Here is a 16,406-nt window from a genome sequence, read left to right as displayed (position 1 = left end):
TTGGTATCCTAAATGGGTTGTGCCGCTGAAGATCACTTAGTTCTCTCCATGTGTAGTACATCACCGTTTTTGTCAGCTGACAAAATAAATTACAGGTCAAACCCTAAAGTTAAGTTAACAGAACTCTGCACGCCTGTAGCTTGATCAACATCGGGCTTGAATCCACACATGACAGGAACGCATGTAGCTTGGTCAACAGCGGGCTCGAATCCACACGTGAAGCATGAGATTTATGCTACGCATGCAATCAACTCGTGAATCTGCGAACGTAACTTTTTGCAAATTGTTTATGCAACGTTAGGTGCCATGGTCGGCGATCCCATCCAACCGCACGCGATTGTGGAGACTTGTCCACTGGTTCAGCCGAACCGTAGAAGGAAAAAATATCCCAAAATCAGTCAATAAGCTAGTATTCATTTGTGGACGAAGACAGAAGACAGCCCAGCGCCGCTACTCACTAGTAGACTATTCTCTCTTCTACCTCTCAGGCGGCCAGGCCCAGCACCCCGCTCACCAGCAAAAATTTCCAGATATTGTGCTTCCATGCCTCCAAGCTGCTGCTGGTTCGTCTGGGCATGGTGGCTACCGCTGATTCTCGCCGTCGGAGCGGCTGATCAGCAGGTACAAGGCTGCTCCGGCTTGGTGAAGAGATGCGGCAACCTCACCATCTCCGATCCGTTCTGGGTCGTCAACTCCAAGACGGGAAGATCATGTGGTTCGCGGGACTTCGTGATCACCTGCCTTAACAGCATCCCACTCCTACCAAGCACCATACCTCTAAGCGACGGATTCCAGATCATCGACATCTCTTACGAGGAAGAAAGGATGCGTGTCGTCGACCTGGACAAGCTGAGACTGTTGCCGCCCTCCAACAGCTGCAACGAGAGGATCTGGAACATCTCCGAGAGGCTGTCACAACGGTTCAGGCCCGACCCCATCAGCCTGAATCTGATCATGTACAACTGCACCAATGCGTCCACGGCGGCGGTGTCGGCGGCACGACAGGGCGGAGAGCTGGTGGAGATGAAGATGAGTTGCGGGAGCGAGAGCAGCGAGTTTGTCAGAATCGGAGGGAGTTTCAACGCTTCAGAGAGCTATGAGGGCTACTATGTGGAAGGATGCATCTCCAGCTCCCTGCCGGTTCTGGGGACGTCCGGCAAGGCAAATGCGAGCGACTACGAGAAGCTCATCAGCGATGGCTTCGTCCTGAGATGGGATCCTCCTCCTCCTGCTAGTGGTAAGCGCTTTTTCTCTCAAACTTGCTTATGAATTGAAGAGCATTTTCATTGGCCAGCTTCAGTAAACTATTTCTTAGCAGGTCCATCGTTTTCTCTCCTTCCCGTATCTTCTCTTTGGTTTGAAATACTGAAGTAATAATAAACTAATTCTCCACTGTAAATAGCTCAACTATGAGTAATCACGGGTGTAGTCGTCTTTGCATAACTTCAACAATTTATCGTGTAGAAATGTTGAAAGAAACAGAGAGAGGGGTACTATGGTGCTGCGATCAAAAGAGCACACTTAGTAGATAGTTGTGATGAAATACTTAGTATTTTCTTTAGAAAAAATCATTGCTCAACCATTAATCTGAATACGTCTCCCATCTCCGTCCACGCAATTAATTCATTACCAGTCTGAAGATCTTGGTGGAGACTGAGTGCTGGCTAATCGCTTGAAGAATAGGGCTGATCTGATCATCATTCTGCTATCGAGCCTATTTTATCTGAAATAATTGGTCTAGTGGGATGATTCTGTTGGTGGAATGGTCCACTTGGCCCTGCTGAACTGTGCATTCTCTTGAAAATCTTTCCCTAAGACCAGTCAACAAGCTAATCATTTGACCAGCGTGTTTAGCCTATCTCCGCACGTGGAGATGTTCGGACGAAGACAAATTATTTCTTACTTCTCTCTCCCCATGCGGTCAGGCCCCAGCACCCCCGTCACAAGTATCAAATTCCAAATTGTGTGTTGCCATGGCTCCAAGCTTCTGGTTCTTCTGGGCATGGTGCCTACCGCTGATGCTAACCATGGTGGCGGCTGAGGAGCAAGCGGAAGGCTGCTCGGCGGCCACGAGGTGCGGCAACCTCACCATCTCCTATCCATTCTGGCTCCTCGACATGGAGACGGGGAGATCATGCGGTTCCCCAGACTTTGAGGCCGCTTGCGTCAACAACACTCCGATCCTACAGAGCGCTGTGCCTGTGGCGTATGGCATAGCAATTGTCGACATCGTGTACGAGGAACGCCGGTTGCATGTGGTTGATCAAGGCAAGCTGAATATATTGCAAGCCTCCGACAGCTGCCCAGCCTGGACCATGAATACCTCCATCAAATTGGGCCTCCCATTTACGATCGACGCCGACAACATGAACCTCGTCTTCTACAACTGCACAAGTGCAGTGGCAGCGCTTAGAGATAGCGCGCTGGTGGAGATGAAATGCGGGAACAAGAACAACATTTTTGTCCGCGGGGGAGTGCCTTATGATGAGACGGGTGACTATGCCAGCTACGCTATCGAGGGCTGCAACGCCACCGTTGTGCCTGTGTTGGGCATGTCCGGCGAGGCGAAAGCGAGCGACTACCAGCAGCTCATCAGCGATGGCTTCCTCATGAAATGGCAGCAGCCGCCTGGCAGTGGTAAGGTCCCTCATCAAATTATTGTTCTTTCTAACAAACTTATTTATGGACGAAGAAGAGCATCTTCAATGGGCAATTTCTATAAGGTTCCTTAGATTAAGTATTATTCACGCATCATCTTTCTCTCGTCCCCATCCCTTCTCTTTGCTTTCAAGTGCTGAACTAATTTTCGATGGTAATAGCTCAACCATGACTACAGATGGTTTGCAACACTTGAACAATTAATCTTGTAAACAAGCTCGAAATACTGATTACAAAAGTAAAATGCCGAAAGAGATAAATAGGACAGGAACATACCCATAGCACTGCGGTCCGTGAAGCACTTAGTCATTTGTCAAGATTTGTCCCGGCCATGGGTTCTGCTGAACTATTAATCTTCTTTGAAAAATCATTGCTCAACCAATTATCGCTCAAAAAGTATACTGAACCAAGATGCATCGGTATGGTATCTGACCCATAGCACAGGAACATACCCATAGCACTGCGGTCCGTGAAGCACTTAGTCATTTGTCAAGATTTGTCCCATGGGTTCTGCTGAACTATTAATCTTCTTTGAAAAATCATTGCTCAACCAATTATCGCTCAAAAAGTATACTGAACCAAGATGCATCGGTATGGTATCTGACCCAGATGGCAGACTGACCAGGTTGACACATGCCAGCGAGATCCGAATTTCGTCGACTTTTAAGACTAAAAGCAAGCTAGGGTATCAATTCAAATCTTGAAATACATCTAATGTAGTATACCCGGAGAATCTAGAATGACAAGTGAGATATGTGACACCTGTTATCGTAGGTCAATGCTACAAATGGCACTCCTTTCAATTTCTGCCCTCCACACAAAAATATGACCAGTTAGGCTTTTGGAGGCATAGGAAAATTCAAAAATTAGCAAGGATAAAATACTAGCTGTGGATACGTGAAGCATTTGTTAGTGTCCTTACATGTTCCCATTATTTCTTAGCATAGGTCCATCGTTTTCTCTCCTTCCCGTACCTCTCTTTGGTTTGGAATATTGAAGTAATAATAAATTAATTCTCCACCGCAAATAGTGCAACTATGAGTAATTACGGGTGTAGTCGTGTTTGCATAACTTTAACAATTCATCGTGTAAATAAATTTGAAATGCTAGGGGAAATGCTGAGAGAGACAGAGAGAGAAGTATTATGGTGCCGCGGTCAAAATAGCACTCATCAGATAGTTGTGATGAACTACTTAGTATTTTCTTTAGAAAAAATCTCCGTCGAAGCAATTAATTCATCACCAGTCTGAAGATTTTGGTGGAGACTGAGTTGATGCTGGCTAATCGCTTGAAGAATAAGGCTGATCATCATTCTGCTATAGAGCCTACTTTGTCTGGAATAACTGGTCTACTGGGATGATTGGATGAAGTGAGTACCTTGACTTTCTGTCGGTGGAATGGTCAACTGGTCCTGCCGAGCTGAGAATTCTTTAAGCAAACTCTAAACTAGAGTTTGTTTCTTTCCTGCCTAGTTGCTACCGTCCGAAAGCTCACCAAAACAACCCAGGCCACTTGGTGTCTTGGTGTGCCTTCATCTATCAACCATGTGGGCACAAAATTAGCTGGTGCACCATCAAGATGCATGCATCGAGCCTGGCACTCTTGAAAAATCATTTGGCCACCGTGTCTAGCCCATCTCCGCACGTGGAGACGTTCGGACGAAGACAACCACAACCAGAGTATTCTCTCTTACTCCTCTCTCCCCATGCGGGCAGGCCCCAGCACCCCCGTCACAAGTAGCAAATTCCAAATCCTGTGCTGCCATGGCTCCAAGCTTCTGGTTCTTCGGGGCCTGGTGGCTACCGCTGATGTTGACCATCGTGGCGGCTGAGGAGCAAGCGGAAGGCTGCTCGGCCGCCACGAGGTGCGGCAACCTCACCATCTCTTACCCATTCTGGACCCTTGACATGGAGACGGGAACATCATGTGGTTCGTCGGACTTCGAGGCCGCTTGCGTCAACAACACTCCGATCCTACGGAGCTCTGTACCTGTGGCCTACGGCATAGCAATTATCGACATCGACTATGAGGAACGCAGTTTGCATGTGGTTGACCAAGGCAAGCTGAATATACTGCAAGCCTCCGACAGCTGCCCAGCCTGGACCATGAATACCTCCATCAAATTGGGCCTCCCATTTACGATCGACTCCGACAGCATGAACCTCGTCTTCTACAACTGCACAAGCGCAACGGCAGCACATAGAGATAGAACACTGGTGGAGATGAGATGCGGGAACAAGAACAACATTTTTATCCGCGGGGGAGTGCCTTACGATGAGACGGGTGACTATGCCGGCTATGCTATCGAGGGCTGCAACGCTACCGCTGTGCCGGTGTTGGGCATGTCTGGCGAGGCGAAAGCGAGTGACTACAAGCGGCTCATCAGCGATGGCTTCCTCATGAAATGGCAGCAGCCGCCTGGCAGTGGTAAGCTCACTCATCATTATTATTTTTCTTTCTAACAAACTAATTTGTAGACTATATAAGAAGAGCATCTTCAATGGGAAACTTCTATAAGGTTCCTTAGCTTAAGGAGCATTCAGTCATTGTCTTTCTCTCCTCCCAATCCCATCTATTTGCTTTCAAGTGCTGAACTAATTTTCGATGGTAATAGCTCAACCATGACTAAGGTACTCATGATTTGCAACACTTCAACAATTTATTTTGTAAAGAAACTCGAAATACTGATTACAAAAGTAAAATGCTGAGAGAGATAAATAGGACAGGAACATACCCATAGCACTGCGGTCTGTGGAGCACACTCAGTCAATAGCACCTAATTTGTCAAGACTTACCCCTTGGGTTCTGCTGAACTATTTATCTTCTTTGAAAATTTATTGCTCAACCAATTATTGCTCAAAAACTATACTGAACATAGATATAGCGGTAGGGTATCTTACCCAGATGGTGACCAGATTGACACATGCCAGCGAGATCCAAATTTCGCAGACTTCTAAGACTAAAAGCAAGCTGGGGTACCAATTCAAATCTTGAAATACATCTAATGTAGTATACCTGGAGAATTTAGAATGACAAGTGAGATATGTGACACCTGCTATCGTAGGTCTATGCTACAAATGACACTCCTTTCAATCTCTGCAGTCCACACAAAAATATGATCAGTCAAGCTTTTGAAGGCATAGGAAAATTCAAAAATTTACAAGGATAAAGTCCTAGCGGCGGATACGTGAAGCATTTGTTAGTGTCCTTACATGTTGCCATTACTTCATCCTCGCGCTAGTCTGAACTCTCAAATGAATATGATATACGTTCCAGTAAAATCTAACTGAGTACCTTTCCCATAATTATATGGATATGAAATTCACCAGGCCCTATAACTCATACTATCGTATCAAACCTGCACTTAAGCAACATAGTTGTTAAACCAAAACAAAGATAGATATGTAATGCAAGGTCTTCACTATCTTGCAACATATTTTTTTCTTCATATTTATTATCAGCAAATATTCAAGATTAAAATATGATGTTTGTTTCTTTCTGTTGGAAAAACGACCAATATTGGACTACTGCACGTATTTCTATTTGTACTAAATATGATGATATATTCCAGGTAGCAAGAGGACTGGCAAGAAGATAATACTAATAGGTATGCACCAAAACTTTTTGTATATAATAATTTAAGGATCGGTAGTTGATCAGCAGTTAATTTCTAGCATAATACTATTATTTAAAAGTGACAGTCTATAATCATTGGGTTATGATTCAAAGATAAAATTTTAAAATAGTAATCTCTCAGAATGTGCATAAAACAAGGCTCATAGCTTTGGAGAAAATATCCATAGACTTTAGCTTGTTACCACTTTTGCTATATTGTTTTCTTTCCGAGAGAGAAATTTAAATTACGTACTGATGGCCTAGAGATCTAAATGACCATATTATGACTTATCATTTACAAGAAGAAATAACATCTTCTTCAATCTCAGTTTTGACATCGGCATCTGTGGCCTTGCTCATTCCATGCATTTATGTGCTGATATGGCATAGAAAGGGGAAAAGACTATGGTTTCTCCTCTGCAAAAAGACCAGCAGCAGCACTGAAAGGAATTACGAAGCCATGATAGTATCTTATGGATCCCTAGCTCCAAAAAGATACACGTACTCAGAGGTAATGAAGCTAACGTCTTCTCGCAGTGATCAGCTTGGAAAAGGTGGTTATGGTGTGGTTTTCAAAGGAAGACTAGATGACGGTCGCCTGGTTGCTGTGAAATTCTTGCATGAGTGCAAAGGAAATGGGGACGATTTTGTGAATGAGGTTATGAGCATTGGCAGAACCTCTCATGTTAATATTGTTAACTTATTTGGGTTTTGTTTGGAGGGATCAAAAAGAGCACTTATATATGAGTACATGCCCAATGGCTCCTTGGATAAGTACATATACTCAGAAAATCCCAAAGAAATTTTAGGATGGGAGAGGCTCTATGCGATAGCAATTGGGATTGCTCGGGGCCTGGAATACTTGCACCATAGTTGTAATACACGGATTGTTCATTTCGATATCAAGCCTCAAAATATCCTTCTAGACAAGGATTTTAGCCCAAAGATTGCTGACTTTGGTCTAGCTAAATTGAGTCATGCAAAGGAGAGCCAGCTTTCGATGACTGGTGCTAGAGGGACGATTGGGTACATCGCTCCAGAAGTTCACTCCCGGGCGTTTGGAGTTGCTTCGACAAAGTCAGATGTTTACAGTTATGGAATGATGTTGTTAGAGATGGTTGGCGGCAGGAAAAATGTGAATGCGATGGCTGAAAAATCTAGCGAACAATATTTCCCAGACTGGATTTATGACCACTTTGCACAAGATGACAGACTGCAAGCATGTGATGTCACAAGTGAAATTGAGGAAAAGGCAAGAAAGATGACCTTCATTGGTTTGTGGTGCATACAAATACTACCTATTTATCGCCCTACTATGGCCAAAGTTCTAGAAATGTTCGAGAGAAGCTTAGATGAAATGAAGATGCCACCAAAGCAAAACTTTTCTGAACCAATGTAAGATTATATTTAAGTTCTTTTTTTTGGGCAAGTTGTTCTATAAAAATAAATTTTTTATAACTTGACCTACACCTTTATGTCTCGTTCCAGTGAAGATCCACCTTACAATATGAGTGCACAAAGTGCAAGTTCCACCACTCGTGAAGAAATAAGCTTTGCGAGTTCAGAAAACCTTCAGTACTTGCCAAGTCTTTGAGAAGGATGGTTCTATATAGTAGATTCAGAAATTGTACAAAAGCAATGAAACTCAACACTGTATCGTAATTTTTTTTCCATGTATCTAAGGACTAGACTAAGTGTGAATCTACGGATAAATATATCATTAAAGTTCCATTTATAATGTCCAAGTTGGAGGAATATTACTTGGTCAGATGGAGCACATGGAGATTGCTACATCATGAATTCTGACACTGGTCATTTGGAAAAGGGTACTGAGAAGAAGAGGTATGTTGTGCTATCTTTCTGTCAATCATAGAGGAGTAGTGATGGGGAGGTTGCAATTGCCGATTCTCTTGCACATACTTGTTGCTTTTGTTAAAAAATATAATCGGCTTCTATTCAGAGGTAGTATTACACTGGCTCAAAAAGGAAACTGAAAAAAGAGGGAAATATTTCTGAATTCTGACACGTGTCACACAATCACCCATTAACGTGGGTGGTAACGCTTTGCCACACATACCTACTGGCCCCATACATGGTGATAACTGAAGCTGTTTTGAGACTACTGCATTTTGTTCAAAGTTACAGATCAAAAACAGGAAGCAAATCGCTTGGGTGTTGGAATGGTTTTGGATGTTCTAATCTTATTTTATCTGTTTTAATTTCATTTTATTTTACATGTTTTGATGTTCTAAGTTACAACAGGCAAACATGGTCAGATTCTTATGACACAGGCAGACAGCTACCAGAGAGTCCGAGACTTCCACTGATAGAAATCTGGCCCAATGCCCAGTACTTAATGAACGCCATTCGGGCTATAACAATGACCATACAATTTCAGAACCTGGATGCACAAACTGTATATCCATCTAAGCATTTTTAGGTATATGCATATACGTATGGGAAGTGGGTGGGGGATCATCGTCCAAGGAAGCTGAAGGCACAAACTTACTTGGTCCACCTCTGAACCTGCTGTTGGTGATCACCCAAGCAAACAGGCGCACAGCGATGCCGGCGAGTTCCACCGCCACACTCGACCAGGGATTGCGCCACTCCGTACGAATTTACACTTACGGGGTTCAGCATTCGCCGCCGACGACGAGTGAGGCCGCGGGGCTGGAGGCTAGCGGTTGCTCGGCGATTCCCCCGTGGCGGGAGACTGCCGAGGCAACGGCAGGCTGCAGCGGCGCCGGCGCGAGCACGAGCGAGGCAGGAGATGGCGCGGGGCGTCACCGGCCGGCCTGCCGGCGGCATACGCTGAACGTCGGCAGGCTTTGGCGGCAGCTCGCGGGCTGTGGGCCAAGTGTCTTTTCGTTAATTTTCTAGTTTTATTTTTCCTTTTTTGTTTTTTTGGGTCCTCACTGGTTTGCCCAGTTTTCTTTGATTATTTGCTTTCTTTGGCTCAGGCGGTTTCTAGCCGATTTTCTTTCGGTTTTTTCTATTTTTCATGTTTCTTCTTTGTTGATTGTTTTTTTTAACTTTTTAAATATGAACATTTATATTTCTGAACAAATTTCTTTTTTGATTATTTTTTAAAAAAATTGAAAAAAAATTTAGCAAAAAAAAATTTGAGCACAATTTTTTTGAACAAAAAAGTTTCTGACCACATTTTCTTTGAACAATTTTTATTTGAATATTTTTCAAGTCTTAAACTTTTTTTTGAAAAAAATCTGTAGTTTTTCAAATTTGAGAATTTTCAAATAAAAATAAAAAATAATAATAAATCCGGAGAAGAGTGTAACCTGGGCTGACCCACCAGGGTAGAAAATAAGGATCACGGTTTGATTTGATTTATTATGGGCAAGTGTTGTCACACCACATCCGATTTGATATTTCAATGGTAATAACCTAGCTTGATCAAGCCATCTACATCAAAACAATATAACTAATTTTTTATCGTACATTTTTCTTTCATTTGAGAGATAGCTCCCACAAAAAGAATTAAGAAACTCCAACAGATGCTGCGAAATAAACTGCGCTAAAAGTGGTTTGCAGTGTCTGTGATGTGGACATTACCCTTCGGGTAACTAGTATTATGCTACCTTCTATGGCCCAATCAGGGGCCCATGAAGATCACCTACCGACCAAGGTGGGCTAATACATCGGTTCCGAAGAAGGATTCTTGACAGACAAGGCAAGAAGACGTTAAACAAGAAAATATTAAAAATAGAACTCTTTGTAACCTAGTTGAACAATATAGTTTTTACTAATAAATTATATGTTATATTCCAGGTAGCAAGAGGGCCTTCACGGAGATCATGTTAATAGGTATGTTAAAGCATTTTCTATCTTTTTGTATGGAATGATTTAAATATTAGTAGTTCAGTAATAGTATTCGATGAGAACATGTCGAGCTAGCGATCGTCGTTGTCCTCGATCGTCTGCAGGCCAGCAATCTGTGCCTCGACGAACACTGGCAGCACACCTTGTCGGCCCTCCTCGCCGTGCAATTTGCCTTGTGTCATTGGGGCGTGTGCTCAACCTGCGGAAGCCGAAGGTGTTCGATCAGTGTGGCGTCATCTCGAAGCAGCGCACTGGACGGTTGGCGAGGCGACAAGCAGTGGGTAAAATGGAGAGGGGAGGGTGAAATTTCAGTGGCGGTTGGTGTGCGCTCGCCCACATTTTATCCCGTGCGCTGGAGCCAGTGCGGTAAATTTAGCGCGCGGCATAAAAATTCCCATGCGCTCTAATTTCTGCGCTTCTACTTCAGCGCATCGACCGCTCACGCGCGTGCTAAATTGGCGGTTTTTGCATAGCGAGGGCGTTTTATCGCGTATGCTTCAGTTTCTCTAAGAGCATCACAGAAGCATTTCTAATAGCCCTTTCAAAAGGGTTATTGGAACGGCGGATATAAATCGCACTGAGCTGTCATTCACGAGATTTTATGTAATATTACAGGTTTAGAGTCTACAAAATGAGAGAACACCAAAGTATGCATTGCATTCATGCACAAAAAATCCGGGGAATTTTCGCGCTTACAAATAAAACTTATCATAGTAACTGAAGTTTCACTTGGCTTGCTGGAATTGAAGTAGATCATCAAGTCAAGCGTTATAAACTTCACTGTGATATTTGATAAAACCTTTATTTGGGTAGAGATGATTGTAGGATAACGTTGCATAGAAAACAAAAATTTTCCTACCGCGAACACGAAATCCAAGCCAAGATGCAATCTAGAAGACGGTAGCAACGAGGGGATTATCGAGTCTCACCCTTGAAGAGATTCCAAAGCCTACAAGATGAGGCTCTTGTTGCTGCGGTAGATGTTCACTTGCCGCTTGCAAAAGCGCGTAGAAGATCTTGATCACGATCGGTTCCGGCGCCACGAACGGGCAGCACCTCCGTACTCGGTCACACGTTCGGTTGTTGATGAAGACGACGTACACCTCCCCGTTCCAGCGGGCAGCGGAAGTAGTAGCTCCTCTTGAATCCGACAGCACGACGGCGTGGTGTCGGTGGTGGTGGAGAAATCCGGCGGAGCTTCGCTAAGCGTGCGGGAAGTGGAGGAGCGGGGCGGCTAGGGTTTGGGAGGGGTTGGCCGGCCACTCAAGGGGGTCGGCCAGGCTGTGGTCTTCGGGTGGCCGGCCCCCTCCCCTTGGCCCCTCATTATATAGGTGGAAGCCCCAAGAGTTGGTCTCCAAGTCTTCGAATAAGACCCGAACCAAAAACCTTCCATATGGTGGGGAAACCTAGCCAAGCTAGGACTCCCACTAGAGGTGGGAGTTCCACCTCCCATATGGGGGGGTGGCCGGCCCCCTAAGGGGGAGTCCACTTGGGACTCCTCCCCCACTAGGGTTGGCCGGGCATGGAGGTGGAGTCCCATGTGGACTCCACCTTCCTTGGTGGTTTCTTCCGGACTTTTCTAGAACCTTCTAGAAACTTCCATAGAACCTTCCGCGTCAAATTAATTCACATAAAATGACATCCTATATATGAATCTTATTCTCCGGACCATTCCGGAACTCCTCGTGATGTCCGGGATCTCATCCGGGACTTCGAACAAATATTCGAACTCCATTCCATATTCAAGTTCTACCATTTCAACATCCAACTTTAAGTGTGTCACCCTACGGTTCGCGAACTATGCGGACATGGTTGAGTACTCACTCCGACCAATAACCAATAGCGGGATCTGGAGATCCATAATGGCTCCCACATATTCAACGATGACTTTAGTGATCGAATGAACCATTCACATACGATACCAATTCCCTTTGTCACGCGATATTTTACTTGTCCGAGGTTTGATCTTCGGTATCACTCTATACCTTGTTCAACCTCGTCTCCTGACAAGTACTCTTGACTCGTACCGTGGTATGTGGTCTCTTATGAACTTATTCATATGCTTGCAAGACATTAGACGACATTCCACCGAGAGGGCCCAGAGTATATCTATCCGTCATCGGGATGGACAAATCCCACTGTTGATCCATATGCCTCAACTCATACTTTCCGGATACTTAATCCCACCTTTATAACCACCCATTTACGCAGTGGCGTTTGATGTAATCAAAGTACCTTTCCGGTATAAGTGATTTACATGATCTCATGGTCATAAGGACTAGGTAACTATGTATCGAAAGCTTATAGCAAAAAACTTAATGACGAGATCTTATGCTACGCTTAATTGGGTGTGTCCATTACATCATTCATACAATGATATAACCTTGTTATTAATAACATCCAATGTTCATGATTATGAAACTAATCATCCATTAATCAACAAGCTAGTTAAGAGGCATACTAGGGACTCTTTGTTGTTTACATATCACACATGTATCAATGTTTCAGTTAATACAATTATAGCATGGTATATAAACATTTATCATAAACATAAAGATATATAATAACCACTTTTATTATTGCCTCTTGGGCATATCTCCAACAGTCTCCCACTTGCACTAGAGTCAATAATCTAGATTACATTGTAAGGTACCTAACACCCATGGCATTCTGGTGTTGGTCATGCTTTGCCCTAGGGAGAGCTTTAGTCAACGGATCTGCTACATTCAGATCAGTGTGTACTTTGCAAATCTTTACTTCTCCATCTTCGATGTATTCGCGAATCGAGTGGTAACGCAGCTTGATATGCTTCAGCCTCTTGTGTGACCTTGGCTCTTGTGCATTGGCGATGGCACCCATGTTATCACAGTAAATGATTAATGGGTCCAATGCACTAGGAACCACACCGAGCTCTACAATGAACCTCTTCATCCATACCGCTTCTGATGAAGCCTCTGAAGCCGCTATGTACTCTGATTCTGTTGAAGACTTCGCCACCGTGCACTGCTTCAAGCTTGCCCAGCTTACTGCAGCACCATTCAATATAAACATGTACCCAGACTGTGACTTAGAGTCATCAGGATCAGTGTTCCAACTTGCATCGGTGTAACTTGTTACAACGAGCTCTTGGTCACCTCCATAACAAAGAAACATATCCTTAGTTCTTTTCAAGTACTTCAGGATATTCTTGACCGCTGTCCAGTGTTCCATTCCTGGATCACTTTGATATCTGCTAGTCAAACTAACAGCATGTGCTATATCCGGTCTAGTACATAGCATGGCATACATGATAGAGCCTCATCGCCGAGGCATAGGGATCGACTCATTCTTTCTCTTTCTTCTGCCGTAGCCGGACCTTGAGTCTTACTCAAGACCTTGCACAGTAACATAGGTAAGAATCCTTTCTTACTTTCGTCCATTCTAAACTTCTTTAGAATCTTGTCCAGGTATGTACTCTGTGATAGCCCTATTAGGCGTCTTGATCTATCTCTATAAATCTTGATGCCTAATATATACGATGCTTCACCAAGGTCTTTCATTGAAAAACTATTATTCAAATAACCTTTAACACTGCTTAATAGTTCAATATCATTCCCGATCAATAATATGTCATCTACATATAATATCAGGAATGCTACAGAGCTCCCACTCACTTTCTTGTAAATACAGGCCTCTCCATGACACTGTATAAACCCGAAGTCTTTGATCACCTTATCAAAACGTCGGTTCCAACTTCTTGATGCTTGCTTCAGTCCATAGATTGAACGCTGAAGTTTGCATACTTTGTCAGCATTTTTAGGATCGACAAAACTTTTGGGTTGTACTATATACAACTCTTCCTCAATGTCTCCATTAAGGAACGCTGTTTTGACATCCATCTGCCAAATCTCATAATCGAAAAATGCAGCTATTGCTAACAAAATCCTCACAGATTTTAGCTTCGCTACAAGTGAGAAAGTCTCATCGTAGTCAACTCCTTGAATTTGTCGGAAACCCTTTGCGACAAGTCGAGCTTTATAGACAGTAATACTACCATCAGCATCTGTTTTTCTTTTGAAGATCCATTTATTCTCGACAGCCTTTCGGCTATCAGGTAAGTCTACCAAAGTCCATACTTTGTTATCATACATGGATCCCATTTCGGATTTCATGGCCTCTTGCCATTTGTTGGAATCTGGGCTCATCATCGCTTCTTCATACGTCGCAGGGTCCTCATCATTGTTATCCACAATCATGACATTTAGACAAGGATCATACCAATCAGGAGTGGCACGTTCCCTTGTCGATCTGCGAGGTTCAGTAGTTTCCTCGTTCGAAGTTTCATGATCATTATCATTAGCTTCCTCTGTTGCCGGTGTAGGCGGTACAGGTACAACTTCCGGTACTGGGCTACTCTGATCAACGAGTATAGATTCATCAATCTCATCGAGTTCTACTTTTCTTCCAGTCACTTCTTTAGTGAGAAATTCTTTCTCAAAAAAGGTTCCGTTCTTAGCAACAAAGATTTTGCCTTCGGATCTGTGATAGAAAGTGTACCCTATACTTTCCTTAGGGTATCCTATGAAGACGCATTTCTCCGCTTTGGGTTCTAGCTTGTCCGGTTGTAACTTCTTTACATAGGCTTCGCAACCCCAAACTTTAAGGAACGACAGCTTAGGTTTCTTATTAAACCATAATTCATACGGTGTCGTTTCAACGGATTTTGATGGTGCTCTATTTAAAGTGAATGCGGTTGTCTCTAATGCATAACTCCAAAATGATAACGGCAAATCAGTAAGAGACATCATAGAACGAACCATATCTAAGAGAGTTCGATTACGACGTTCGGACACACCGTTTCGTTGAGGTGTTCCCGGCGGAGTCAATTGTGAAAGTATTCTTCATTTCTTTAAATGCATGCCAAACTCATAACTTAGATATTCACCTCCGCGATCAGATCGTAGAAATTTGATCTTCTTGTTACGTTGATTTTCTACTTCACTTTGGAATTCCTTAAACTTCTCGAAAGTTTCGGATTTATGTTTCATGAAATAGATATACCCATATCTACTCAGATCATCTGTGAAGGTTAGAACATAACGATAACCACCGCGCGATGCTACGCTCATTGGTCCGCACACATCGGTATGTATGATTTCCAATAAGTCAGTAGCTCGCTCCATCATACCAGAAAATGGAGTCTTAGTCATTTTTCCCATTAGACATGCTTCGCATCTATCAAGTGACTCAAAGTCAAGTGATTCAAGTAATCCATCTGTATGGAGTTTCTTCATGCGTTTCACTCCAATATGACCAAGACGACAGTGCCACATATAAGTAGAATTATCATTCAATTTAATTCGCTTAGCATCAATGTTATGTATATGTGTATCACTACTATCGAGATCTAACAGAAATAAGCCATTCTTTTCAGGTGCTCGACCATAAAAGATACACTACTAGGGAAAAGCCTATAGGTGGAGGCAAGTGGTGCCGGCGCACCACCTTGGACATGCGCCGGTGGAAAGGATTGCCGGCGCACCACTTTTCAGCCGCGCCGGCGATGAAGGACTACTGCCGGCGCACCTCGGGGAAAGACTCGCCGGCGCTATTTCCTGGCATGGCCCCGGCCGATTCGGGCCAGGCCCAAGAATCATTGCCGACGCACCGGCCCAGTGGTGCGCCGGTGGAAAATTTGCTATTGCCGGCGCACCCCTGGGCCGGTGCGCCGGCAATGATTCTTGGGCCTGGCCCGGGGGTGATATAGCCGAAAGGGTATGTGCTGCCGGCGCACTAGCCCAGGGGTGCGCCGGCAGTAACCTGGGCAGTTATTTCTGCTCAACAACCACTCCCCCCACTACTACCACTCCACTCCTCCACACAAACCCGAGCCTTCTCCCAACCCAGCTCATTTTTGCCCATTTCTATCCCCAATTTCACCAATTTGACCAAACAAAATCATATTTTTTGAGCAAATCTTCCCTTCCTACATGCATCTCCCACATCCCCCTATGTAGATCTAGATCTACTATCCCGCATTGACCGCTCAATCTAGATCTAGATCTAGAAAGTCGGCTTCCTTACGCCATTGTCGCGGCGCGTCGTCTCGATCTTATCGACGAATATATCAAACAAATAGGTGATTAATGAACAAATTAAGGAATGAAATCGATGTATGTTGGACATTTGAAGAAAAGCTCTCGTGTGTGGCATATATATATGTTGTGCTTGTGCTTGTGTGTGTGTTGGCGTTGAAAATGAGTTGCCAACGTTGCGCCGAAATGTTGATTCTTCAAGTTTCCGTTTCGGCACAT

At 43.9% G+C, this 16,406-nt stretch overlaps 1 protein-coding gene across 3 annotated transcripts; it reads left to right on the top strand.

Moving 5' to 3' along the window:
- Window positions 1-418: 418 nt before the first annotated feature.
- Window positions 419-8,036, top strand: LOC127341117 (LEAF RUST 10 DISEASE-RESISTANCE LOCUS RECEPTOR-LIKE PROTEIN KINASE-like 2.5). Of its 3 annotated transcripts, XM_051366892.2 has the most exons (5): window positions 1,111-1,237; window positions 1,926-2,637; window positions 6,230-6,265; window positions 6,603-7,668; window positions 7,762-8,036. In XM_051366892.2, the coding sequence occupies exons 2-5, from the start codon at window positions 1,974-1,976 to the stop codon at window positions 7,865-7,867; spliced, it is 1,872 nt and encodes a 623-aa protein (XP_051222852.1). In that variant the 5' UTR covers window positions 1,111-1,237; window positions 1,926-1,973; the 3' UTR covers window positions 7,868-8,036. The 3 variants fall into 3 exon arrangements, with proteins under 3 accessions (XP_051222851.1, XP_051222852.1, XP_051222853.1); XM_051366891.2 differs by lacking the exon at window positions 1,926-2,637 and having other exon boundaries at window positions 419-1,237; XM_051366893.2 differs by lacking the exons at window positions 1,111-1,237; window positions 1,926-2,637 and adding an exon at window positions 3,093-5,085.
- The last annotated feature ends 8,370 nt before the right edge of the window (window positions 8,037-16,406 follow it).

Source organism: Lolium perenne, chromosome 3, assembly GCF_019359855.2.
Source record: "Lolium perenne isolate Kyuss_39 chromosome 3, Kyuss_2.0, whole genome shotgun sequence".
NCBI lineage: Eukaryota > Viridiplantae > Streptophyta > Magnoliopsida > Poales > Poaceae > Lolium > Lolium perenne.
This window is presented reverse-complemented; position numbering and strand designations above follow the sequence as displayed.

Bases quoted from the DNA above. Each gene is read 5' to 3' on its own strand.
- LOC127341117 (XM_051366891.2), top strand. From the start codon at position 544: ATGCCTCCAAGCTGCTGCTGGTTCGTCTGGGCATGGTGGCTACCGCTG. The intron at 6,266-6,602 runs GTATGCACCAAA...CTTCAATCTCAG, and splicing joins CAAGAAGATAATACTAATAG to TTTTGACATCGGCATCTGTG. The intron at 7,669-7,761 runs GTAAGATTATAT...GTCTCGTTCCAG, and splicing joins CAAAACTTTTCTGAACCAAT to TGAAGATCCACCTTACAATA.